This window comes from Vulpes lagopus, chromosome 13 (genome assembly GCF_018345385.1).
Source record: "Vulpes lagopus strain Blue_001 chromosome 13, ASM1834538v1, whole genome shotgun sequence".
NCBI lineage: Eukaryota > Metazoa > Chordata > Mammalia > Carnivora > Canidae > Vulpes > Vulpes lagopus.
The window spans coordinates 43,384,427-43,409,605 of record NC_054836.1 but is presented as its reverse complement, the minus strand read 5'-3'; the positions used below and the strand labels follow the sequence as shown (position 1 = coordinate 43,409,605).

At 58.8% G+C, this 25,179-nt stretch overlaps 1 protein-coding gene across 1 annotated transcript; it reads right to left on the bottom strand.

The window, feature by feature from the left end:
• Window positions 1–8,306: 8,306 nt before the first annotated feature.
• AQP1 (aquaporin 1 (Colton blood group)) lies at window positions 8,307–22,651 on the bottom strand. The gene is made up of 4 exons (XM_041727802.1): window positions 21,558–22,651; window positions 11,527–11,691; window positions 11,192–11,272; window positions 8,307–10,401 (listed from the first exon to the last, which is right to left on the bottom strand). Exons 1-4 carry the CDS (start codon window positions 21,945–21,947, stop codon window positions 10,222–10,224), a joined length of 816 nt encoding a protein of 271 aa, XP_041583736.1. The 5' UTR covers window positions 21,948–22,651; the 3' UTR covers window positions 8,307–10,221.
• Window positions 22,652–25,179: the final 2,528 nt, after the last annotated feature.

The following is a 25,179-nucleotide window of genomic DNA, read 5'->3' as shown; positions in this document are numbered from 1 at the left end:
CCAGCCATTCTGGCTTCCTGGCATCATCGCACCTGGGGACCCACGGTCTCCATGGGTGGTAACTTCTGTCCCAGGGCTCCCAGACGGACCTGCTAAGGAGCCCAATGCCCCCTCCCTGCCCCCTCCTCACTCCATCAGGCTCCAAAAGCTGCCAGGGAGGGCCCACCAGAGAAGATGGGGCTGATGATGTCACGGGGCTTTGAAAACAGTCCCCCTGGGGGTGCTCAGCCCTGGGAAGGGGCTTCTCTGGCTTCCCCCAAGAGTCAGGTTGAGACGACTACATGGTGCTTCCACTTGGATAAACCCCAGGGTGTGTGGACCTCCTCCTTCCTTGGCCAGGCAGTCGGGACTGCATCTTGGCTAATGGAAGCAAGGCATGGAGGGGTAGGAATGGTGGCCTCAGTGGGCCCCCAAAGGGAGCCATCCACCGTGGGCCTTCCTCCCAGCACTGAGCTATGACACTGCAGTGGGGGAGGGGAGCCCAGGGTCCCACAGCACGGCAGGGACACCGGCAAATGAGGAGGACAAGCAGCAGGTGCAGGCCGTTGCCCACCTTCAGCACCTTCCAGAGGCAGACAGACCAGATCCTGGCCAGCCGCAGGGGATGTGGGGTCTCCCCAAGCATCCTGGAGCTTCTGAGGACAGGCCCAAGGCCTCTGTCCCTGTGTGTCCCCGCAGGAGAGCTAAGCAAGCACAGAGCCCAGGTGGCATCAGGGCACAGCTGCAGAGATATGAGCTGGGGTATGAATAAGACCTCAAAGCCAACACATGGGAAGAGGCTTCCAGGTGCAAGGTTTTAAAGGATTTTGAGCAAAAGCCTAGACCGGGGAGGGCTTCTCGGGACTCTCAAATGCAATCCCCATGGTATGGATGGGGACACTGAGGCACAGAAAGAGGAAGGGAATCATCTGAGGTCCTGCTGCCCTGCTCTGGCTGGAAGCCACCCCCCAGTGTGCTGAGCCCATCCTGATAGCCCTAGATTGACCTGTTTCTGGAGGCTCTGGATGGAGAGCTGGCTCAGCTTGGCCTCACCCCTAGCCTGTGCCACCTTTGCCCACAGCTCCAGGAGCTTGGCATGGCAACCAGCACCAGCTGGTTCCAGCACAATGGAAGGCCAGTCAATGATTTATGGAAGCTCCTTTCCTGGAGGTCTTCTCTGGCTGTACCCAGGCACCTGCCACTGGCTCCCATACAAGCTCCCCAGGGCAGCAGGACAAGGCAGGTGAGGATTAATCAGTGATGGGCCAGAGGAAGACTCACCCTGGGCAGGAAGGTCCTCCCCACCCATCAGAGGGTGAGATGGTTTCCAAACTTTACCTCATCACCTGTGAAAACCAGTCAACAGCTCCAGGAGCTGGGGTTCTCACTCTGTGAGGACCACGGGGAGCAGGGGACTCACCTAAGCTCAGGTGACCCACGTACTCCAGGCCTTGGCCAGGCAGGTGGACACTGGCTGGTGAAATCCCCACGGCTGCTAAAGTCTGTTTCAAATTTAACTCTCTAGGATTTGTCATTTTCCATTTCCAGGACATCTCAAGGGCAGCCTGAGGTGACTTCCTACTTAGGAAGAAGGAGGGAAATGGGCAGGGAGTTGGGAGCCCTCAGAATTTTCTAGAACTAAAGCTTCGGACTCCATGGAGGCATTCCTAGGCTAGGTGTCTCCGGGCCCCACATTCCTGGAGGCAGATGCAGCTGCTCCTCCCAGCCCGGGAGGTCACTGCCAGCAGCGGAAATTCTTGGAGTTCGTCTCGGATGGAAGGTGCCACTGGCTCATCAGTCACGATCCAGGTGCATCAGTGACTCCTAGAACTTCACGAACAGTTGAACAGAGCCATTCTCTCCCTAGAGCCCAGGAATCTTCTTGTGGGGTGTGGAGCAGAGACACCTCTTCAGGTCTGCAGAGAAGCCAACGGGAGAGAGGAGTAAAGTAAGGCAGGAAACAAACGATCCGGGTGTCCAGGGGACCAGGAAATGCCTGCATGTCCATGTCTTTGCTGGGACCTAGAAATGAAGGTGAATGCCCACAATGCTTCTTCCAGGGTTGCAGGTGTCCGCTTGGCAGCTGGCACACGCCAGGTGGCCAGCTGAGACTTAAGGAGCTGTGTGCCCTGTGACTACAGGAGAGGCCACCTCCAATGCCAGCCTGGGTCAATGACCTGAGCCAGCGAGACATGAACCCGGGCTCCACCCTCACCACACCTTTTTCAATGTGGAACTCACCTCCCAGTGCCTGGCTTCCCCAGGAATGTCAGCTGAGAAAGAATGATACGTGAAAATAGAGGGGCAAGTATTTTTATCAAATGTATAAATTATTATGCATTACTCACTGCAAAAAAATTCTCACTGACAAAAAAAAAAAAACAACCCAAAACACACACAAACACTACAGTCCCTCCTGTGTAATCTATCCAAGCAAGCAAGCAAGCAGACCTGATTGGGGGAGGGAGAAGAGGGGTCCCTGGCCTCCACCCTACTCCCAGGGACTTGTTTTTCCCAGCAGGCAGTTCAACAGCCACTGCTGGGAATGCAGCAGGTGCCTGTCCTCTCCGCAGGCCTGTGTAAAGTGCCCTCGTATCATTCAAGAACTCATCCATTCCAGGGAAGTTTCCTTGGAGATCAAACAAGTAACAAAAAGTCGTGCGTTGGGCACGTCAGCTCACGCGTTGTAGCCTGCACAGTCCAGAAGGCCCGTGCAAGTTCTTCAGGCAACTCAGACCTCACTGACTCCTCCTTCACGGGCTTTGCATCAGCATCCCCCACCCCACGCACACCAAAGTGATAGTCAAAATATGTTAACACCTCGGTTGGCACCTTCAAATTTAGGTTATTAAAATTAAGTGTCTGGGGGATCCCCGGGTGGCTCAGCGGTTTAGCGCCTGTCTTCGGCCCAGGGTGTGATCCTGGGGTCCTGGGGTCGAGTCCCACAATGGGCTCCCTGCATGGAGCCTGCTTCTCCCTCTGCCTGTGTCTCTGCGCCTCTCTCTCTCTCTCTCTCTCTCTGTGTGTGTCTCATGAATAAATAAATAAAATCTTAAAAAGAATAAAAATAAAATTAAGTTTCTTGGTATTATAGGTTCAATGTGTTTGGGTTTTGTGGCTGAGTTCCTTAAAGACAAGTTACTCCTATTTACATTGCATTATATGAAAAAAAACATAAACTAAGTTTAAAAATGAAGCTTGTGTTAAATGAGTTGCCAGCAACACATTGGCCACTTTTAGAAGGAGCAAGATTGCTCCCAGCCCTGAGAACTTTTGCCTCTTTCTGAATTCTTGAGTTTGCTTTCGGCGGGGAAGGGGGAATTGGACTCATATATCGATTTCTTTGAGAATCTCTCTCTCCCCTCTCTTCTTCCCTCCATCCCTTTCATTTTTCTCCCCAAAGACAACACTTTTCTCCTTCCAAATTATAGGGCCATTCGCTTACTCAGTGGCTTGTAGAAAAATATTTGCAGGTTCCCCCTTGATGAACAGAAGCCAGGCCAGCCTTTTTGAGCCAATATTCTACGTGGGGGCAGGCTGGCTTTCGGCAAACCAAGCATAGCACCAGGTGGTGACACCTCTAAGTAACAACATGACTGTGGGCAGAGGACGTTCCTCCCTCCATCCCCTATGCTGCAGGGATGGGTCGTGGGCCAGGCTGCAAGAGCTGACACGGTGCTGGGTACTTAGACAAAGCTGTGCCATGACTCTCCCGGGACGGAGGATTGCCGCAGAGGTTCTCAGGACAGATCAGAGGAGGACTCCAAATATAGTAGTATTGCAGGAGTGAAGACTCTCTCTCTCTCTCTCTCTCTCTCTCTCTCACACACACACACACACACACTTTCTTAGACCTTGGAGATATATCATATATATATATATATATATATGAATTGCATATTTTCTCTCCCAACTAGTGGTGATATGCAAAATATAAAGCAGCCACGTGTGGCAACCCACCAGCAGTACCCCAAGACTTCAAGCCTGAATAGGATCTGCGAGGCCCCATGCGGATGACAGCGTTGACCTTTAAGTGCTGGAGATCGGAGAGGTCCGAGGGGGGCTAAGCCCAGGGGAGCCAGGGAGGCCACCTGTGGGGAGGGGCACTTGAGTCGCTCAGGAGTGCTGAGATGCTACTGACCCACGTGGCTGACGGTCAGCTCTGTCCTCACCTCGTCCACCCTCAATACGCTGGAAAGAACAGAAAAATGAGCAGAATCCTATATGCAGAGAAAGCGATTTCAGTGGAATGAAGGAGAGTCACCTGAGCAGGAGGAGCTCATTAACATTTCTGGGGACACTTTCCCAGGGGTTCTCCGGCACACCGGGGCCCAAGGCGAAGGTGGGAGCGATGGGAGCCAACTGTCACTTGAGGGCCGGGCATGCGGGCCCCGAAAGCAAAAGCCTCCCCGGCATCGTCTGCATCGTCTGCAGCCTTTCCTACCTCCCGAATTGCCCCCTCTTCAGCACTGAGGGAAGGACAGTGGTCATCACCGTCTGCGGGTCCTCGGGTCCCTAAGAATCACCCCACCCTGGCCCCCAGCTCACAGCAAATTCCATTCATCGTCTTCATTGTATTCTAAACCTAAAGAAAACAAGGCGTCCTGCCCAGCAGCTGGTCCATAAAACATTAATCACTATCCCCCTCCTTGAGAGGCTCCTGACCAGTGAAGGTGTGACCTCCAGGAGTGATGGAAAAATCCCAATGGGTCAGCACGTGGCCGGGCCACCTCAAGGACAGGGGCCCCTGGCACCAGTTCCTCCAGTGCTTTTCCAGATCAGCTCCTGGCTTTGGTTCCAAGGATGCTGAGGATCAGCCCGGGAACCCCCAAAGGGAGAGAACCCTCCTTGCAGCTGCCAATTCCCTGAGAGACACCATGGTCTTTGGGGCCAAGTGTCAAATGGCTGCCTCAAGACCTCCACACCCTTTCATCTGGGCCCTCTTTGAGCCCACGTGAGCTCTTGAGATGGATAATGATGCTGGGATCGTGGCCAGTTACAGACCAGGAGCCCCATGGAGGCTTCATGGCACTTATGTCTGAGCAGTTGCTGGTGACCCCAATCCAGGGTAGCTTCAAGGATCAATTCTCCCATAGACTACTCAACACCCCTCAAGGGTCTGGAAAGAAGAATCCCTTCGATCCTGGAAGAGAAAGGGAACTATGAAAAGGAAACTATGGGCGTCCAAGGATCCCAGATTCCTGGATATTCAGAAACCCAGAACGGAGTGACCCAGTGCATGAGGTCATACGTATGTGTGGCATACAGGCAGCCTCAGGTTGATCTGGGCATCCTCACAGGCCTCTGGAAGACGCTCCCTCAGAAGGGCTTTGGAAAAGCATGCAGTCTGGGCCAGGGATCCTCGGTCTCAGAACCCGTGGGACAATTGTGGAAACAACGTTTTGCTCCTATGAGTTTCATGAAGGGAGAATGTTCTAGGATCCAATGGCTGCTAGATTACATCCTGCTTCCTCCTGAGCTGACTGTAGAGGGCACCGCCTTCCGGACCCGTGGAACCACCTCTGCGAGCAGGTCTCTGTTGGACCACGGGGGACAGGAGGGGGGAGTCCCAGCAAGGACCCAGCTGCAACGGTATGATGGGCGCTCCCCACCAAAGCACTTCACGTGTGGAGTCACCTGAATGCTTGGCAGCCAGGGGACAAAGGCTGAGTCATGGAATCTTCCAGGAAATTGACTGTCTCCGTTAAAGTTTGATGAAGAAAATAGACAAGGGCTCTGGTTGCTCCACTAGCCTCGCTCCAGTTCCAGTTTCCTCCCCCACCATCCCACCCCCCAAACTTCTTCTCTGTGCTAGGCTGGACAAAACAGGAGCAGAGTGGGGCTGACCTCGGGGAGCTGGGGTGCCAGAAGCACTGAACCCTGCCGACAGGGAGATGGGAGGAAGTCTGGGGCAGCCTCATCCCGGAGTCGATGCCCCCAGGGCTCAAAGGGCATCTGAGGCTCCTGCATCCTCCATCATCTTCCCTCCGGTGCTGCATGGCCCGTCCCCTTCTCACCCTACTCCGATGGGAGGGGGCAACCTCGGGGTACGCAGGTTTATCAGACATCCTCCTCCGGATGGATCCTCCTCCAGACGGAGGAGCAGTCAGGCCTCAAGGGCCTCGGGTGGCTGGTGTGGGGCCACCCCGGGGAGCTGCCCGGGGTCAGGTGGGGCCTGTGCTTCTCAAGCAGACACTGAGTCCAGCTTGCCCCGGCATGAGACGCACTCCTGGTGCAGGAGGCCTGCCCTCCCAGCCCGCCATCCATTCCCCTTCCTGCTCCCTCTCCCTCCGGACACCCTCTAGGCCGAGGAAGACCATCTGCCGGGCTGGCCCAGAGCCGAGCTTCGTGGAGGTCATGACAAAACAGGCCCACACCGCATAGTGGAAGGAGCCCAGTCCCCGAAGCCAGCGGAGCGGGTTCAAATCCCACTTCTGCCACCAGCCTGTTGTGTGGTCTTGGGCAAATCATTTCAGCTTCAGGGGCCTCGGTGTCCTCTGTAAATGGGGGCAGTCATCTACCTCTACCTTCCAAGGATGTTGCAAAGATCGGAAGGTCTGTATGTGACGACCCGGGGAAGTGTCTCATACAAAGTAAGTGCTCAAGAAACACCGGTTCCCTGATCTCTTCTTTCTGTCCTGCCTCTTGTCACTAGGGTTCTGGAAGTCATAACTAAATAATCCGCGAGAAAGGCTCTGTCCTGGATGGCCAGGGATGGCGAAGGAAGGGCAAGGATTGAGGTGGGGGTGGCCAGGGCCCATAGTGGGGACTGAGATGGCTCCACACCGGGGAGGACGAGGTCAAGAGAAGGAGATAAGCAAAGAAGGGCCGCACGAGAGAGCCTTGGCTCACTGTCCCGGGCGGTTCTGGGCTGCAGTGGGCTAGCCCATATCCTGTTCCCAGGGTGTAGCTACATCACTTTGCACTCATGCCAGCCAGCCCTCAGCCTGGGAGGTGAAGGGGCACTTTGCATGGGCGGACACAGCAGAGCTGCCTCTCACGGGGACCCGGTGGATCCTGGAGGCAGAGAGCCTATCGCAACAGCACTGACGCAGCCTTCGCAGCCTTCACTGGGGTGACCTAGCCCCTGGCCCTGCCGGGTGCCTCTGCATTCCCAACAGCCGGCCTCCACCAGAGGGAGGCAGGAACCATGTGCCTCCCAGGAGCAGTGATGGGATACCAGGACCCTCCCAGACACCCCTTCCCTGATCAGCCCACACCTGTGTTGATAGCTGCACCTGTGGCCTGATGAGATTTCTAGTTGGCTGGTGGTTCTCAGAGCCCCCCAGATTCTAGGCCTCTGTGGAAGGGACAGGCCCGCTAATGGGAGTAGAGCCTGTTCCCTGTTATGGGTCACTCAGTTTCCCAATGTGGTTGTCCCTGCTTTGAGAAACCAGCCGTAAGTGTGCATGCAGTGGGCAGGGAGGTGGGTATCAGGGCCCTACGTGCAAGTCTCAGCCTGACAGACTTGTCCCGTGAGTTCAGGTATCCATCTCCCTTTCTGTCAAATGTGGACAACCACACCAGCTAGGCCAACACTGAGGGAGGCCACGAGTGGGAAGGGTTTATGTGAGATCAAGAGGGCTGGACAGAGCCTTGTTCAGCCCCCACCAGCCTCCAGACACCATGAGGACAGATGGAAAAGCAGGTGCAGAGTGGTCTTTGCACTTTGCACCCTCGAAGCAGAGGCCAGCCCGCTGTGACCTTTCTTCCCTTCTGCCCTGGGCAGCCACAGACTCCTTCTCCACAGGAGAGTACACACCCTTTCGAGGTGTGGTACCTGCTTCCAGGAGTGGGAGGTGGGCGGGGGGGAGGGAGGTGGCACAAGGTCTCAAGGGACTAAGTTGCTCTTCCTCACTTAGCTACCACAGGTCACCCTTCGCCAGCCAGTTAAGTGTCACCTGTGCCCAACATAACCCCACTCAGTTCTGAGAGGTGAACTCCTGCCCAAACTTTGGGTCCCATTACCCAAAACAGATGTGGGTGGGGTCGGAACTGGGAGTGGAGAGACACAGGGACAGACCCCCGAGCAGCCCCTGGTGCTCCCTGGGCCATGCTCTGAGGAGGACAGAGGGGTTGATGCGGCTGTCACATTTGCATCCTGCTTTCCCCCATGTCTTTCACACTCTTTCACAGGGTCCCTGTTAGGGTCAGGACTCCGTGTTGCTCAAGTGGAGGTCTGGGGTGAGGCTGTGTCCACCCACTGAAACCAGGAATCCTTAGGGCAAGAGGTGGGGGTCCCTAGAATGGCACCAATCTCCCCTCCAACCCAGAGATCCTTTGTAGGAATGCGGTACCCAAAGAGGAAAAATTACTGGAGGCCTAGATGACATTATAAGTCATTTTCCTTTATTTTCTTAACATATAATGAAATTTTGATTCCAAAGAGACATATATGCAGAGAGACAGATGCAAGGTCTGGCACGCAGCAGCCAGAACCAGGCAGGAAGCGGGTCTGCCCCCCTCTCCCCTCCAGCACAAGCCTCGCCCCTCCTGGCTCCTGACCACCACGCAGGCAGAAACCGAGCAGCTGGGAGTAAGAGGGGTCAGTCTCGTGGTCCAGGGAGTAGCCAGAGACATGGCCTTGGTTGCTAGGCCTGGCCAAGTCGTTACCTCACTGTGGGACATTGGACCTCAGTTTCCTTATCTGTTAAATGAGCTAGAAGTCCCTGCTAGGGAATGGAGAAGAGAGTGTGTCTATGTCATGACGGGTCGGTGACCATTAAGTGTTACCTGGTTGTCCTGCTGCTTCCAGATAATCTGCAGATGGAGTTACTTGGGTTTTGTCACCATCATGGCGACAGGCATGCTGGGAGACCTGCTCTGGCCCTGATGGGATTGAACAGACCATGTAGACAGCTGCCCCCAAAGCAGACTCTGTCCTCTGAGGGGTCCGTGGGCTGTATTGGTAGCTACTTCATCAGGCCAAGGCTGAATGTCCCACCCAGGCAAACGAGAAGGGAAGGCTGTGGCCTGGGGTCACACGGGGAGCCTGCGCAGGTCACCCCCCTGCCCCACATGCCTCCAGCCAGGAGTTCAGCAATAAGGGGGGAATCTGCTCCTCCTCGCCTCTCAGAATCAGCTGGGGGCTTAGAAACCACGTCCCCCCACTAAGGGTCCAGCAAGGGACATTTGCCTCTGTGGGCTGATCCGCATCGTGGTCATCTGTCCTTGGGCTTGGGGCTTCAGATAACCAACACACACTTGCATGAGCGTGACCGGGGTCTACACTGGCAGGAGGAAGTAGAGAATGAAATGATGATCGAGATGATGCAATGATAGGTGGGAAAGGCCAACTAAAACCCCATGAAGGAACATGGGTGCTCCTCCTTCGGGCTCCCTCTGGATTATTCTGCGAGAGCCAACCCTGTCCCTGCCACATAGGGGTCAGCCTTGCTTTCCTGGCAACAGGGGCCTCTCATGGCCTGGACCGTCTGTTGATCTCTGCTTTGAAACATGTATGCATATGGCCGTGTGTTCACACAGACGTAAACCAAGGCTCTGCACTTGGGAAAGAACCAGGGCAAGTGGAAGAAGAGGTGCTGGTCCGTACTACATCTTCTAGAACGCATGGAGTATCTACGCTTACAGAATAGAGAGGCCTCGGGCCCGTAGAGCTCTCCTGTCCCTGCCACTCTACAGATGACGTCACTGGGGCCCCCGAGATAACGGATGATCCCAAGATCAGGCAGCAAGTCTGGGCATGGAGCTGGGGCTGGAGGCCAGCCTGCAAGAATGAAGCCCATCTGCCCCTTGCCCCCTACCACTGCACCTCCCGGGGGCTCCTCCCCTCTAAGCACCCTTGGGTGCAGAGTGCATGTTCGAGAAGAAGGAGGGCCGCGGCCAGAGGCACAAAGCAGTAACAGTGGGGCCCGAGACACCTGGAGCAGGTGAGCTGTTGAGCAACTCTGGGATGAGAAGGACTTTCTGGCACACCTTCCATCACACTCTGAGGGGACAGCTTAGCAGGGTGGGTCCCTCTCTTTCACTTCCTCTGTGACTTCAAGGGAGTGAGTGATTGGTAAATGTTGGTTCCCAGGAAGCCCAGAGGCCAGGAAACAGAGAAAGAGAAAGAAAGTGATAGAAACAGCCCCAAACCAGGCTTGACCACGCAGTTCCGGAGGGAACTGGTTGGGAAGTGACGTTGGCCAGCTTGTCAGAGTGTCTAGGACGTGATTGCACCCCTCCCGCCCTCCGCCCGCCCCTGCCCACCCCCGCGTGGGTGCCCGGGCCAGGGCCTCTCTACTTGGGCTTCATCTCCACCCGGGAGTTGATGTCGTCGCCGTCCAGCTCATACTCCTCCACCTGGCCGCTGGTCCACACCTTCACGCGGTCCGTGAGGTCGCTGCTGCGGGGGGCCAGGATGAAGTCGTAGATGAGCACCGCCAGGGCTCCCCCGATGAACGGCCCGACCCAGAAAATCTAGGAACAGAGCAGGCCTGCTCAGAGGGCATCCACGGAAGGCCTCCTCTCCTGGGACACCTGCCCTGACGACCGGCGCCCCCCACGCCCCACCTTGTCGCACGGGCTCCCTCCCTCCCACACCTGGGGTTAGGGCAGGCAGTGCCAAACCCCAGTGTCCTGATGCCAGTGACCCCAGAGCTGGCCCAAGCCAGGGCTCTGGTAGTGGGCCGCTCCTTGTCTCTGTGTGCCCCAGCCCAGGGGGCCTGGTGTGACTAGACCAGCCCCTTCTTGAGGGTGGCCCCTGCCCCAACCTCCTCAGCTTCAGAAGGGCCACAGGAGTGTCTGGTTCGATAGAGTGTGGCCTGAAATAGAAACCTCGGCAGTTAAGGACGCTACATCCATCGAGCACTGACTCTGTGCTAAGCTCAACCTACAGGTGGTGAGGCAGTTTGTCTCAGAGGCCACCCGGGAGGGAGGGAGGCGCCACGACACCCCACTTTGCCGCTCAGGGAATGCAGGCACCAGGAGGGCCAGCAGCCTGCCCACGTCACACCGAGTGGGAAAGCGGCAGAGCCACGGTCCGGCCTTGCTCTCATGGCCACGCTACTGGGATGTGGGCAGGCAACCTCCCTGCCTGAGGTGTGACCCCCCACCATCCCCATGTCAGGCCTTGCTGTCCCCATTTCCAGGCCTTGTCTGTCTCCCAGAGCCTCTGTGATGGGAGAAGATGCCGCAGGATGGAGTTGGAACTTCCATTCAGCACCAAACCTTCCCACCACGTCCAGGGGACATCCCTGCGCCCCCTTACCCAGTGGTCCTTGAAGTTATGTGTGATCACCGAGGAGCCGAAGGACCGGGCGGGGTTGATACCGCAGCCTGTGTAGTCGATCTGCAAGGGCAAGGGCAGGAGGCCAGAGGGGGCAGAGAAGCAGAGACAGGAAGAGGAGACACAGAGACACACAGGGAGAAGACAAGGAGGTGACAATCAGACCCCGAAAGAGGGGGGCACACTGACCCAGAAAGATGGTCAGGAGGTCCCTGCGCTGCCCTCTCAGAGCAGGACCCTGTCCCCCGCACCCCTGCCCATGACAGGGTGCCTGGCCCTGTTCTCCCCATCCCCACCCGGGAAGACCCCACACTCACCGCCAGCAGGTGTCCCAAGGCCACAGAGAGGCCGATGGCCAGGGGGCCCGAGCCCCCGAGGTCACGCCGCCTCCTGTCCGTGGTGGCCAGCACGCACAGCACCAGCTGCAGGGTGCCAATGATCTCGATGCCCAAGCCCTGACCGGAGTTCACACCAGGGGCCAGCTGTAGGGAAGGGAGACAGCAAGGTTCCGTGAGCAGGCGGGGTGGGGACAGTGTCCCAGGCCCCCCAGGCCCAGGCACCTCAGTGCCCTCAGAGCCCATCACATCAGCCCCCGGTGGGCGCAGAGGGGGCCAGGCCCATCTAAGCACATGCTGCTGGCAGCCAACACCAGGCTCTGTCCCCGTCCACACCTTTGAGGAGGTGCCAGCTCAGCTCTGGTACCTGCCTGCACCTGCAGCTCTGCCCAGAGGCGAGGGGAGCCTGGGATGAGGCCGGGCATCTGCGTCCGGCTCCAGCCGGCCCGAGGACCTCGGGGTAGCAGAGTGCCCCAGGCAAGGGGCGAGCCCCACGCGTGGGAGGACACGGGCAGGGATGCTCATGGGAGCGGAGCACATGGGTGGGAGGGTCCACCTGGACACATTGCTTCACACCCCAAAAGTCCAGAACATTCCACCCCATTCCCTGCTCATCTGAAATCCCCTCGCCTCTCTCCTTGGGCCTCTCTCCCTTGCTCTCCGGCCCTCTGCCTCTCACCCCACCTCCCCTGGTTCTGCGTCTCTCCCATTTCTTCTCTGCCCTCCCCGTCTTCCCCTCCCTCTCCCTCCTGGACCAGCCCCCTCCTTCTCCCTGGCTACATCGGCCCCGCCACTACCGTCTGGCTGCCACTTGCTCTTGGGCCACTTTTAGAAACATGACTCATGGAAAAAGAAGGGAATGGGAGCTGCTGTGAGGTCACCCGAGCCCTCCTCCCCCTGCAGCTGCGCCAGGGAGACCCCTCGCCAGGGAGCCCCCTCGCCCTCCCCTTTGGGGGGTCTCAGGGGCCAGGTGCACCCGCACAGGGGAGCTGCTCCGCATGGGCAGAGACCCACTGGCAGAGATGCCCGGATGCGGCCACGTAGGCCGCCTTGCCCAGGCAGAGCTGCTGTGTCCCAAGGAGCCTGAGCTTGAAGTCTCATCCCAGGGGCAAAGGGGGAAGGAGGGGGTCCTCCAAAGCCAGAGGGCATTTTATAAAATCCTAGGTGGGGGGCCTTCCTCGGCCCCACTCCCTCACCCCCGAGCTTTCTCAGCCCCACCCTGAGGCCATCTTATAAGAACAATTCTCTTCCCGCTTTTGTCTGCAGTCCTGGGCCACAGGGAAAGTGACTCACATCCCCTCCCCTGTGAGGCAGCCCTAGCTCTAGGCCTTTCCTGGCGGACCCCAGAGCTGTGACCCCACCAGCCCGGCCAGCCCTCTGGGCAATGCCCAGTTCTCTTCCCATCCCAAGGTTGGGTGATAGGGGCAGAAGCCCTGTGTTCAGGTCCTGACTCTCCGACTTACTGATGCCACAGCCATGGCCTTTCTGATCCTCAGTTTCCCCCATCTGTAAAATAGCTTTTCCCCCACCCACTTTCCAGAATGGCTGGAGTTTCAAAGGCAGTGGGGGTGGGGAGGGTCTTGGGGCGTTTGGGAAGGGCTGCAGAGGTGGGAGGGACCAGGACAGTTGTGGCTTTGTTCTGATTCTTTCTCACCCTATTCCCAGGATGAGGGGGAGGGGGGGACGGACAACCAGAAGGGGAAGGACCCTGCGTAGGGTTGTGGAGACCCGAGTGAGGCCTGCCTGGAGCGAGGATGGGCTGTGGAGGAGAGGCCGGTGAGACAGGGCCGACTTGTACAGATGCCCGTCACGCTCACACCTGCCGCACACTCCTCTTCTTGCTCCCTCTCCTCTGCTCCCCAGGCTCAGCCTCATTGCTCGCAGGTGGGAGTCCTGAAACCAGGCCTGGTTCTACGTGGCTCCTACCGCCTCTCCTCCCCCATCGCCACCATCTCACAGACGTGGCCTGGGCAAGCTCATCTCCTCCCTCAGTTCTTAACCAGGTCTGAGTACCCCGGCCCCTGCTTTGCCCAAAGGCACAGGTTTTCATGCAAAGTGAGCAGAACAAGGGGGCCAATGCCATGGCCAGCACTCTGAGTCCACAGAAAGCGGAGAGGGTTCCACCTTCCCCGGGGAACCCTGGGTTATAACCCCTTCCTGACCACCCAGAGCCTTTAGCTCAGAACCACATGGGGTTGGCGAACTTCCTCTCCTAAAACCCCTCACCACCACCACCATCACTAGGAAGCCTCCCCGATTGCTTCAGCGTCTACCGACCACTTCTCTTCTGACCACCAATGCACTTGTGTGACTTACATCTGGCCAGACTTGATAATTCAGAACTGAGAGGGATAGTTAGGGGTCTGTTGAAACTTGATGTCCAGGAAAAAGCAGGTAAAAATTCAAAACATGTTACTGTGCATAATCCATTAAATTTGAAGCAATTGCTTAAATAAGGCTAATCTCAGTTGTGGTCACTTATTATTAAAATATATATGTATATGTTTGCACATCCCCAGGGCGTTTTGCCCAGCCTAGGTCTTATAGGTCACTACTTAAGCCCCCTTCAAAAAAAACCCAAAACAGGGGATCCCTGGGTGGCGCAGCGGTTTGGTGCCTGCCTTTGGCCCAGGGCGCGATCCTGGAGACCCGGGATCGAATCCCATGTCGGGCTCCCGGTGCATGGAACCTGCTTCTCCCTCTGCCTGTGTCTCTGCCTCTCTCTCTCTCTCTCTCTGACTATCATAAATAAATTTTAAAAAAATTAAAAAAACAAAACAATCAGTTTTATGAATACAAGTGTGAACCACAGGATAATCCCCACATGGAACCTGAAGCATCAGAAAGAAGCAAGGCCTCCATTTTCACATCCTACCCATGTAAGCTCATGCCCAAGGCCCAGTTCAAACCCCACCAACTCCAAGAAGCTTCCTCCGGCCCCTGGCTGGAACTTTCTGCGGCTATGTCATCACACTGTCCCTGAAGTGCCTGCAACTCTTGCAGGGAAGTAAGCCTCCTGCCTTTTCTGTGGGTACCTCGGACCCCCGGCCTGGCAGCTTGGTGAGGACAGACCTTCCTGTCTCGCTGCCTAGACCTCAGACGGGATACTAGCTGGGTAGTGACCGAAGTAGTAGATAATGCTAATTTTCTAGAACTTCCACCCTGTTTAGAGGCAGCCTGTTTAGAGGAAGCTTTCTGGGTTCAGGGCTGGTTTACTTGCTTTTTGGCTGGGAGGCCACAGGCCGTCATTAGTTTTTGTGGGTCTTATGGGGCAGCCCGTGCAAGCCTCTGTGAGAAAATGGATGAGGAGGCTGAGTCCCCAGGAGGAATTAAGAAAGCCAGGATCCGGGGATCCCTGGGTGGCTCAGCAGTTTAGCACCTGCCTTTGGCCCAGGGCATGATCCTGGAGTCCCAGGATCCAGTCCCACATCAGGCTCCCTGCATGGAGCCTGTTTCTCCCTCTGCCTGTGTCTGCCTCTCTCTCTCTCGTTCTCTCTCTTTCTCTCTCTCTCTCTCTCTCTCTCTCCCTCTCTGGGTTTCTCATGAATAAATAAATTAAAAAAAAAAAAAGGAAAGCAAGCCAGGATCCTTGTCCCAGCCAAGGATCCTGACTATCAACATGTCCAGCCAAGGGACCTGGCTATTCCTAGCTGGGACTGAGGAGCGAGTGGAAGATGGCCCTATAGCTGCCAGTGTGACCTAGACTCCAGCATGGCGGGGGCAGGGGCTGTGTCCATGGCAGGGCCAACCTCTCTAGACAGTACACCTCGACCCATCCCTGCTGCCCATGGACAGAATGACCAAGGTAGCTCCCTAGGCCCAGGGCCCCCACTCAGAACCTGGGCACCCTGGTGTCCCACCCTTGGGGAACAACAGCAGGTTCTAGAACCAAGCCTGGCTGCACTCTGAGCATCCAGTTTTGAAGAACAGGGGAAGGGAGACATTGAAGCCTGCCCTGCTCGCCCACTGCCTCCAGGACTCAGCACTCACAGCGAGGGGGACCTTAATGGGTCCCTCGTGTCACCCCTTCCTAGGTGTTCCTGTGCGCAGGTACCTCTGGGTAGCCATGCCCTTGCCCGCCTCTGTGGATCTTTGTAGATTGGTATCTGCAGGATCTGGGGCTGATCCTATGGGTTCAGGTGGGATGCTCTCTTTTTCTTTTTCATTAGACATTAAGAGGCTTATTGCATCATAATTGAACGAAAAGTCTATCAAAGAGCTGCATGAATTCTAAACCTATAAGCACCGAACAAGACAGCCTCCCCCAAATGACAAAAATTGACAGTTTTAAGGCGAATCTGATCAATCCTCCACCAGCACGAAAGAGTTTACCGACCCCTCTCTTAGAAACAGATAGACTAAAGCAGTCAGACAATATAAAGAGCGCCAACAGGGAGGATTTGAGCCACCTGATTACCAAGCTTGATGTAAGGAAAATAAGTAAAGCCCTGCACCCCAAATTTGAGAATATCTGCTCTCTCTCTCGGCCCATGTGGACACCCAGACAAGGTAGTCGTGTATGGGCCCTGGTGGCCCACCTGTCTCTGAGAATCCCGATCACACAGGTGCCGTCTCTTACCACGGTGGGCTCAGTGTGTCAGGGTTGGGAGGGGGTGTCTCTGTGTGGAATGTGGCCCTGCCTGACCATGTTGCGTGTTGGGTGGCACTTCTGGGTGTGCCATCCTGTCCCTTGGCATCGCACAGCTACACACAGGTGCCACCACTGCCTGCGGAGAGGGGCGGGGGAGGGAAGGGAAGGAGGTCCCCTTGAGGGACAGCCAGCCAGCTGCAGGTCTCAAAGGGCCCTCATTGGCTCCCAGAAGCTACTTCATCTTCCTGACAAGGAATAATACACAAAGCAATGGCTTCTCCTTCCCTCCCTCCTTCTTTTCCTTGCTCCAGGGCAGACCCCATCTTCCTGCCAGGGAAAGGAAGAGGCTCCACTGAGGAGCACCTACCACCACCCTCCTAGGACCGCAGGGCTGAGTGGCTCTACGGGGACCTGTGTGTGTGCCCAGGTGCTGTGCATGTGTGTGTGTGTGTGAGAGAGAGAGAGAGAGAGAGAGAGAGAGAAGAGAGCGCCTGTGCAGAAGCTAGGGCCGGGCCGCAGGCTGGGGGCATGGGCCTGCCCTGCCCTGATCTGCTATGCAACCGCACAATCTCAGTGCCCTGGTGGCCTCTGTGTCCTTATCAGTAAAATGGAAGTGTTGGCCCGCACGGTAACCCGGGATGCCCCCTAGTCCCCAGGACCTGCTGTCGCCCTCCCAGCCAGGGTCCCCGCAGAGCCATCTGAACCGGGCTCTCAGTGTGGCCCACAGACTGTCACAGGTCCTCCCTCCCAGAGCGGCCAGCGGCAGACAGGTCACCTGTGGGCCCCCCAGGGACAGGGAGCCTGTGGGCCCTCTGTGGCCCCTCCCCAGAGACAAACTGCTCCTTGCACCGAGCAGACATCTGTTCCTCTCCAGTTGCCCAAGGGGTGGGATTTCAGGCCCTGAGAGGAGCTGCTCATGGGAATGGGGCATTTTCTAGTCTTTTTGGCCATCTTTTGAGTTGGGGGTTTTAACTCCACAGGACTGCAGCTCCTTGGTTATATGAAGACAGTCCCTTGCTTATCCCCCTGAGCACCAGTGTGGGGCAAGGAGCACCCCCCCAACACCATTCCGGGGAGGAGCCCTAGCTGGGGGAGACAATGGCCATGACATTTTCCTCCCCACACCTGCAAGTGTGTTGACTCAGACCTGGCCATTCAGGAGCCCCCAGACCCACTGGTGCCTCCAGAGGGCAGGGACCACGGCCCCCAGGGAGGCACCGCCAGCAAGAACAGGGGGCTCTTCGGGAAAGCTTCCCTGAGCCAGTCCCCACAGTGTGGGCATGAGGCAGGTTTGACCTGCCTGGGGGAAGCCCTGGTGGCTAATGCTGAAGGAACCCCCACTGGGTGGGGCCCCAGAGAAAGTGGGGAGCACTCGGGCTGAGCTCAGGTTGGGTGGGGGTGCTCCATGGAGTTGTCCGCACTGAGCAGTGTGAGCAGGAGGCTGTGCCCTGGGGGCCGGGGGGGAGGCGAGTCCCCGCAGACTGAGCGCTCCAGCGGGGCACGTCCCTCGCAGGGCATTGCGCTTTCAGAGCAGGGGCTCCCAGAGTGAGCCCTGGTTAGGGCCGAGCTCTGGGGTGGGCCGCATAGGGCTGGCGAGGCTGCTCCAAGGGCCCTCACAGGGGAAACTGCCTCAGAATTTTCCGTGGTGAGGGAAGTCTCCACCACAAAGCTCCTGCCTCTCTACGCCCTCCCCCTCATCTGGTTCTGGCTGGAAACAGTAATTATAGGTCCCGGCTATGGCACCACCACCCAGCCCCCAGCCCCCTCTCCGGGCACGTCCATCTGAAAACTGGCCTTCCTTTCCCTAAGCCACCCCCAGCCCTGGAGGAGGCTGCAGAGGTCGGGGGGCGGGGGGGCCTCAACCCTGGAAGAACTCGGGGCCCATGCAGGCGACGGGGGCCAACAGGGAAGGGACGACCCGCCCACTCTGTGGTTAGGGAAACCGAGCCTCAGGAAACTGGGGAAGGGGAGAGTTTAGGGCTGAGGTCAGGCCCCAATGTAGCAGAGAGAAGCGGTCCCCAGGCTCAGGCCCAGAATCAGCAGGGCTGAGAGAAGACCCCAAAGAGAGAAGGCCTGAGCCCGCCCCACCCCCCTGCCAGGGGGGTGCTGAAATCACCGGCTGGGGGACCGCCAGGCATCCAGTCCCCTCTAGGACACAGGGAGACCCTGGCCCGAACCCCAGCCCTCCACTCTCCAGAGCCGCAGCCTCCCACGGGTCCCCCCACCCATCGGCCACCCTGACCTCCCATTGCCACCTTGCCTGTGCTCACACCCTTTCTCCGCCTGGAAGCCCCTTTCCTGGGCTCCCATTCAGGCTCCCGTGGCAACTCCTCCCTGAAGCCTTCCTGGCCCTCCTCATTGCTCAAAAGCAGACGTTCTCTTGCCGCCCTGACACCTCTTATCACACCTGCCTCCTGCCCCATATCGTGGGCAGCTGTGCGTGGGGCTTATCTTCCCCGCCAGGGGCCTTGGTCGGTCCAGGGGTAGGGAGCTGGTTGGTTGACTCAGCCCCTGGGGGCCCCCATCGGCCCCAGTCTGGTTAACAGGGAGCATGGGTGAGGGAGTCAGGAGAAGAATAAGAAGAGCTGGCTATGAGCGTCTTTCATTTCCCAGCGCCCAGCCACGCCCTGCCCGTCCCTGTTTCACAGATGGACTGGGCCACACAGGCTAGGTGCTGGCATGAAGCGCGTCAGCCTCTGACTAGGGCAGGGTCAGACGGGGCCACCGACCCCTGCCTCCGACGCTCTTCACTTTGGGTCGAAATCGAGGTTTGGCTCTTAGAACCACCCGGGATCCTCCAGGCTGGACAGAGGCCCGTGATCTCTCCAGGGCGTATCCTAAGCCCTGACTCAGTGAGAAGAAAGTTGTCCCCACCATGCCCCCGGGGGACACCCCCTGACTCACCCCAACCGCTTCCTGCCTCCTCTTTCCCTATTTTTCTGAGGAATCTCCATGCCAACAAAGGTCTCCACCTAGATTTGGGCCAGGGTGGGGCCCAGGGCCCAAGGGGCTGTGGGAGCCTCCCTCTGAGCCTGGGGGAAAAAGTGTGTCACTTGCTGCAGAGACCGGTCTCTGCCTCTCTTGAGGCATCGGGGCCACCTGCCAGGAACTTCAGATGCCTTCACATCGCAGGTCCAGTGTCTGACAGGAGCCCTGGGAGAGATGCTTTCTGTTTCTAGGCCCAGACTTTGGAACCCCAAACCTCCCTGGTGTAGACAGGACAGTGCCTGCACCCCACCACAACACTCAGTAATCTTATGGTCAGCGAGGCCCCCCATGGGCTCCTCTTAGCCAGACCCTCCTGGGAAGGGTGATAAACACAAGTCCCCAGAGTGAGCTTGCTGGTGGCTTAGGCGGGGCCAGGAATTATCTATAAAGACCTAGGCTCCTTCTTGGAGTCTCAGGATCCTCAGCTCCGGGAAACGCAACAGGTTAGCAGCAGACAGGACGTGAGCCCTGCATGCTTGTCCCCGGCAGGAGCCTGTCCCTTTATCTCCCCCAGCTGCCAACCGCCCAGCCAGGCTTCTGGGCGACTCTGCAAAACGGAGGCCAGAGCAGGGAAGGGACACTGGAGCAGGCTGTGGCCAGACGAAGATGCCACGGTAGGCGGCCACCCTCCCGGCACCTACCCGTGATGCCCGAGTCAGAACTCGACGTCTGCCCACAGATGCCTGTCCTGCCTGTCCCTGGAGAAGGAGGGTCAAGACAGGGCAGGGGCCTGCAGACATTCAACCCCTCCCCAACGGGCACCTTTTTGCCACCGCCCGCCCTGCCCACCAAGCCGGCCGCAGCTGAACCTGACCCCACCCGGGGGACACTCCCGGGGGTCACCTGGCCCTGCCCCTCTGGAGAGCCTGCCGGAGCTCTCGTCCCTTCCACCCACCTCGGCCACCACATTCTTCCCCGACTAAAGTCTAAACTCCAGCCCGCGGGCTAATCTTCAATCTTGGGCTGAGCAGCGGTTGGCTCCGTGAGGGGGCCAGGTAAGGTGTCACTGTGACACAAGAAGTGCTAATCCCCCCCACCCCGAGCCAAGGCCTCGCCAGCTGCCCTCTGCACCAGGCCTTACCAAGCCTCCCCGCAGCTGCAGCGCCAGGATCTGAACTTTGGCTGGGAAGTGGGACAACAATCGCTATAATCCCGGGCCGCTGTCTCTGGGGCCCTGCCGCCCCCCCCCCCCCCCCCCCGCCTGCCCTGCCCATGTGCAGGGCAGCCTCTATTCTGCAGATCTGGTTCCTCCCGTGTGCTCGTGCGCCGCTCCCCTGTCCCGGGAAGGCACCCTCCGAGCCTTCCTCAGCCTCTTTCAGGCCAAGCCTCTCCCTGCCGTGCGGTGGCCCGGGCTGGGTCTGAGTTTGCACTTGGCCGAGGGTCTGGAAAAGCCCAGGTCTGCGACAGCAGGCAACTGCCGCCAACGGCCAATTAGCTGTGCTAAGCCGCCCGGGAGGAATTCTTTGCAGCAGCCTGCCACCCACTCACCAACATCTGCTCACCATTAGTGCCCCCGGCCCGGACCCCATTGGGGCCAGGGGCAGTGGGCAGCACAGGTACACACGCACCCCCCGCCCCGCCACCCACTCACACGGCTGCACTAAGACTTGCAGACACCCACGGGAGCGCACAGCTTACACAAGCCCGGAGACCCATGCCAGCATCCACGTGCACACACCGTTCACACACACAAGCACACGTGCCACACCTCACGGTGCCCGGCGACAGAGAGTGGAGCCCAGACGGGAGGCGAGATGTCCCCACCCTGGCCACCACCCCTACTGTAATCCAGGAAAACCACCTGCAAACCAGCCAGAGAGTGTTTTCACCTGCCCCCACCGCACCCCCGCCACCCCGCAGCTTCGTCTAACTTCCGGGGACCAAGGAGCAAGAGGGGCTTTTTCCCTGAAGGCAGTTTGTTTGGGGACCTGTGTGAATGTGGGGTGGGCTGAGGGTCCGTGTGGCCGCCCATGGGTCCTGCTCATGCAGCTGCTGACCCGCGCCAATGTGCCAGGCACCTGGCTTTGGGGGGCTGGGGACAGCGGGCAGCGTGTCCCCAGAGTCCAGGTTGTAGGAAGAGGGAGCTGGCTGCCTCAGACAGGCGGAGCGGGGACCTAGAAGCTACAGCCGAGGTGGGAGGAGCTGCTGCCCCCCCAAATGGTAGCTGCCTCCAGAGCTGATTCCCCACGATAGAAGCCTGCAGGGGACACTGGCCGGACTATAATTCTCTGGGTCTCGGCTTCCCATGGTGCCTGGTAGGAAACGGGCTCCGGGCTGCAGGTGTAGCTGAGTTCCAGCCCCAAGTCCTCGTGACCTCCAGCCAGTTCATGCCCTCGCTGCTCCTCAGTGTCCCCATCTGCACAATGGGTGAGGATGAGACCTACGCCGCGTGTGCTCTGCTCCAGAGCCCAGCACCTGGGGCCACCCCACATACCTCGTTTCGGCCGAGGGAGTTGTCCGGAAGGGAGGAGGTGATGCCTGAGAGGATGGCAGTGGCCACGATGGCCCCCACGCACTGGGCGATGATGTACATGACAGCCCTGAGGATGCTGATCTGGCAACTGAGCAGCAGCCCCAGCGTGACAGCTGGGTTGAGGTGGGCGCCACTAATGTGGCCCACGCTCTGGGCCAGGGTGGCGATGCTCAGCCCGAAGGCCAGTGACACCTTCACGTTATCCTGGGCCGCACCTGCTGTCTGGTTGTTCCTCACCGGGTAGTTGAAGCCCAGAGCGGAACCGATGCTGATGAAGACGAAGAGGATCATGGCCAGGAACTCGGCCACCACCGCCCTCCAGAAGAGCTTCTTCTTGAACTCGCTGGCCATGCTGGCAGGGGGCTTGGCTTGAGACCGCTGCCTGGTGCTCGACTCCCTCCGAGAGCTGAGCCACAGCCCGGGCTGGGCCTATTTATAGGGCCCGGGGGGAGGAGAGGAGGGGGGGGAGCACAAAGGGAGGAAGGCCTCTCCTTGCTCCTGGCCCGCCCCGCACTGCACGGGCCTCCTCTCAGCGATGGATGCAGACACAGCTCTGCTGTCGGCCTGCCAACTTTTTTCCCTCCCTCCTCTCCCCCCTCCCTCCCTCTCTCCCTCCGCCCTCAGCCCTGCCCAGCCCGAGGAGGCAGGCGGGAGGCAGCCACTGCTCTAATAGGCTTTGGGAAATTCCTCCAAGTTGGCCCCACTCAGGGGGCCAGAGAAATCCAGGTGTCCCGGCCCTATGTGCAGAGCTCAGGGGTGTCCACGGGCAGAGCCAGAAGCTCTGGATGGGGCGGGGTGGGTGGGCTGGACTCCGCAGGTGGACTTTGCCTTCCCGAGAAGTGGGGCACCATGATCCTGCTGCCCGGCATCCCATCCCATCCCGGAGTGGCGTTAGTCTGGACAGCACAGGTCCAGGGGTCCCCAGGGGCATTCTGGGTCTCCCACACCCTGGCCCAGGCCTGGCTACCAGATGTCACCTTAGGGATGTCCCAGGGGCCCAGTACCACTGGCCAGGCCCAGTTGATGGGGACACAGAGGCATTAGGAGGCACAGAGAGCTTGTCGGTGGCCCACCCCGCACTCTGTGGTCAAGGGCAGGCCCGAGATAGGCTAGTAGCCACTCTGGGAGCCCTCATTGCTTCTGGAGCAATTAGAACCAACGAAATCAGGGCAGGTGGAGAAAACAGAGGCAGTTCAGGATTTTCCTCTCCAGGGCTGCATGCTGGCAGACCACAGGGGGAAAGGGAAGGAATGGCCAGCTAGCCTGGAGACGGAGGCAGAGACGAGGGAAGGAGAGAGGACACAAGACAAAGGGAGAGGCAGAGAGACAGAGTCAAAGGGCAAGTGAGACAGAGCGAGATCTCAGGCCAGGCTGAGGAGGAGAGACAGCCAGGGAGCAGAGACGGGAAGAGACAAACCTGACAGAGGAGACGCCACTGGAACCAGCAGAGGCACGATGCAAGAGGGGAAAGGTGGGGTGGGTGGGGAAGAGGCCGGCCCGCAGACCCCTGCCCCCAGCCCCTGCCCTGCACGCCGCCAGCCAGAGGCCCGACAGCAGCCGGTAAGCTGTGCAGGCGCCCGGACTCCCCCAGGCAGGGGGCTCCTGCCGGCGGCCTGCCCAGGCGGTGTGCAGTGAGGGCAAGAGCAGCCAGGCGGGGCCGGGAGGGGGGCGAGGCCAGGCCTGGGAGGGAGCGGCCCTCTCTGGGCCTCTCCTCCCACCTCCCGCCCGCCTCCCCAGTCCCCCACGGCTGTGTTGGCGTCTCCCCATTTTACAGCTGGCAGATGGAGGCCCAGCCGGGAAAGGACATCCCTGAATTCTGCATGCGCCCGGGGCGGGGCCAGGATGAACCTGTGGCCCTTACGGCTCCTTCCCGAGCCCACCTGCGGTGCACACCCTGCAGTGCACACCGCAGCCACCAGGGATCAGCCTGGGATTCGCTGGGAGCAGGAGGCCCACAGGGGGTGGAGGTGGCGTAGCTGTGGCCACCTAAGTACACTTGAGTGCCTGTAAGTACAGGATGGAGTGGATGCAAGGCAGGGAGTCCGTACGGTGGCCGGTGAGCCCTGCGTGCTCCCAAAGCCCCAGTGGCCAGAGGTCATGTGTGCCTTATTTACCATCCAAGAGAGGGACCCAGCCAGACGGGGCCACTTCCCAGAACTTCCTCCACTTCCTTTCTTCTGGGCAGCACTTGTTGCGCTGTCCACACCCCAGGAGTCTCCTTCACGCCCTGGCCCTGGGCATTCAGAGTGTCCAGGATCCTGTCCGCTGAGCTTCCTGGCCCCGATGGGGCCCACGTCTGTCCCTGCCCTCCAGCTGGTGCAGGGATGAGTTGAGGACTCAGCTTGGAGGCAGCAGGCGGAGGCCTGGCACTAGACCCACAGGGCCAGGGGACTCAGGCCAGCGTGGGGGATACGGCATCTCAGAGGCAACAGGAGCCTGGGCATGCTGCGGCTTCAGCGACAGGGTCCACGCGCCAGGTCAGGGCCCACGTAGCTGAGGATGCTCGATGTGCCACTATGCACGAGGATGAGAATCACGTGGGGTGTACTAATTTATTCACCAAATATTTACTTAGCATGTGTCCTGTGCCATCCTGTTCTCAGCACTGGGGAGACGGCCACATGCCAGCGAGCCCAGCTTCTTGGCCTCCTGAAGCTTTCAGTCTAGCATGAGCCTGTGGGCCCTGTGCCCCCACTCTGGGCGGTGGAGCTTGTCACTGTGCAGGTCACGTGTGCATGAGTGTGTACTTGCCAGAGGTCCACCTCCTTCTGGAGAGGGCAGGATCGGGGGGACCCAGAGTAGGCAAAGTGCTTTTGCCAGGGCAGATTAGGCACCTGCCAATCTCAGGATGACGTGAGGGTCCTCAGGACAACACCCTGGAAAATCAGTGTCTCCTGCCAACCCCCCCACGCCAGCTGGGCCTCTGCCTCGAATGCCACCCACCAGTAGAGTTCCGTTCCCTCGGGCAAAGGCATTGCCATCAGCAGAATGCAGAGGTCTCCGCAGTAATGTCCACCTACTCACCCACCATCTCCCACAAAGCAAGGGGGCCTGTGTAGCCACGACCTGCTGATTTCAGTGTGAAAGGGAGAAGGCCTGCCGCTGGAGCCCCCGCCCCAGGAAGGCCGCAGAGCCCATGACCTTCCTCTCCCTGGACTGCCACAAATCCTGCCCAAGTAGGGAAGGAAGGGAGGAAGGGGGAGGGAGAAGGAGGAATGAAGAGAGAGAGAAGGAGGGAGGGTGGAAGGAAAGAGCCTCTGGTGAGGGCTCATCGTCACCACACCCCTGGGATGCTCCGATGGTAAATGATTTGCCAAAGAACAGCAGAGCTGCGATTAGAACTCAGTACCCCCTAATTCCCAGAACCCCAGGCTGGTTCTCTGGCTGCCTGTCAGGAAAGGCCCCTGATGGTCCCAGGTACCAGATGGAAACCCGGTAACAAGTTCAGGACTGAGGCACCCAGGCCCCAGGATGGGCAGGGGATATGGGGGGAGAAGTGCGAGGACCCTCTGCAGCTTTTCTGTGTAATGAGGTGCGGCGAGGGGCGGGTGGGGAAGGAAGCGTGGACTGAGGGGACACAGAG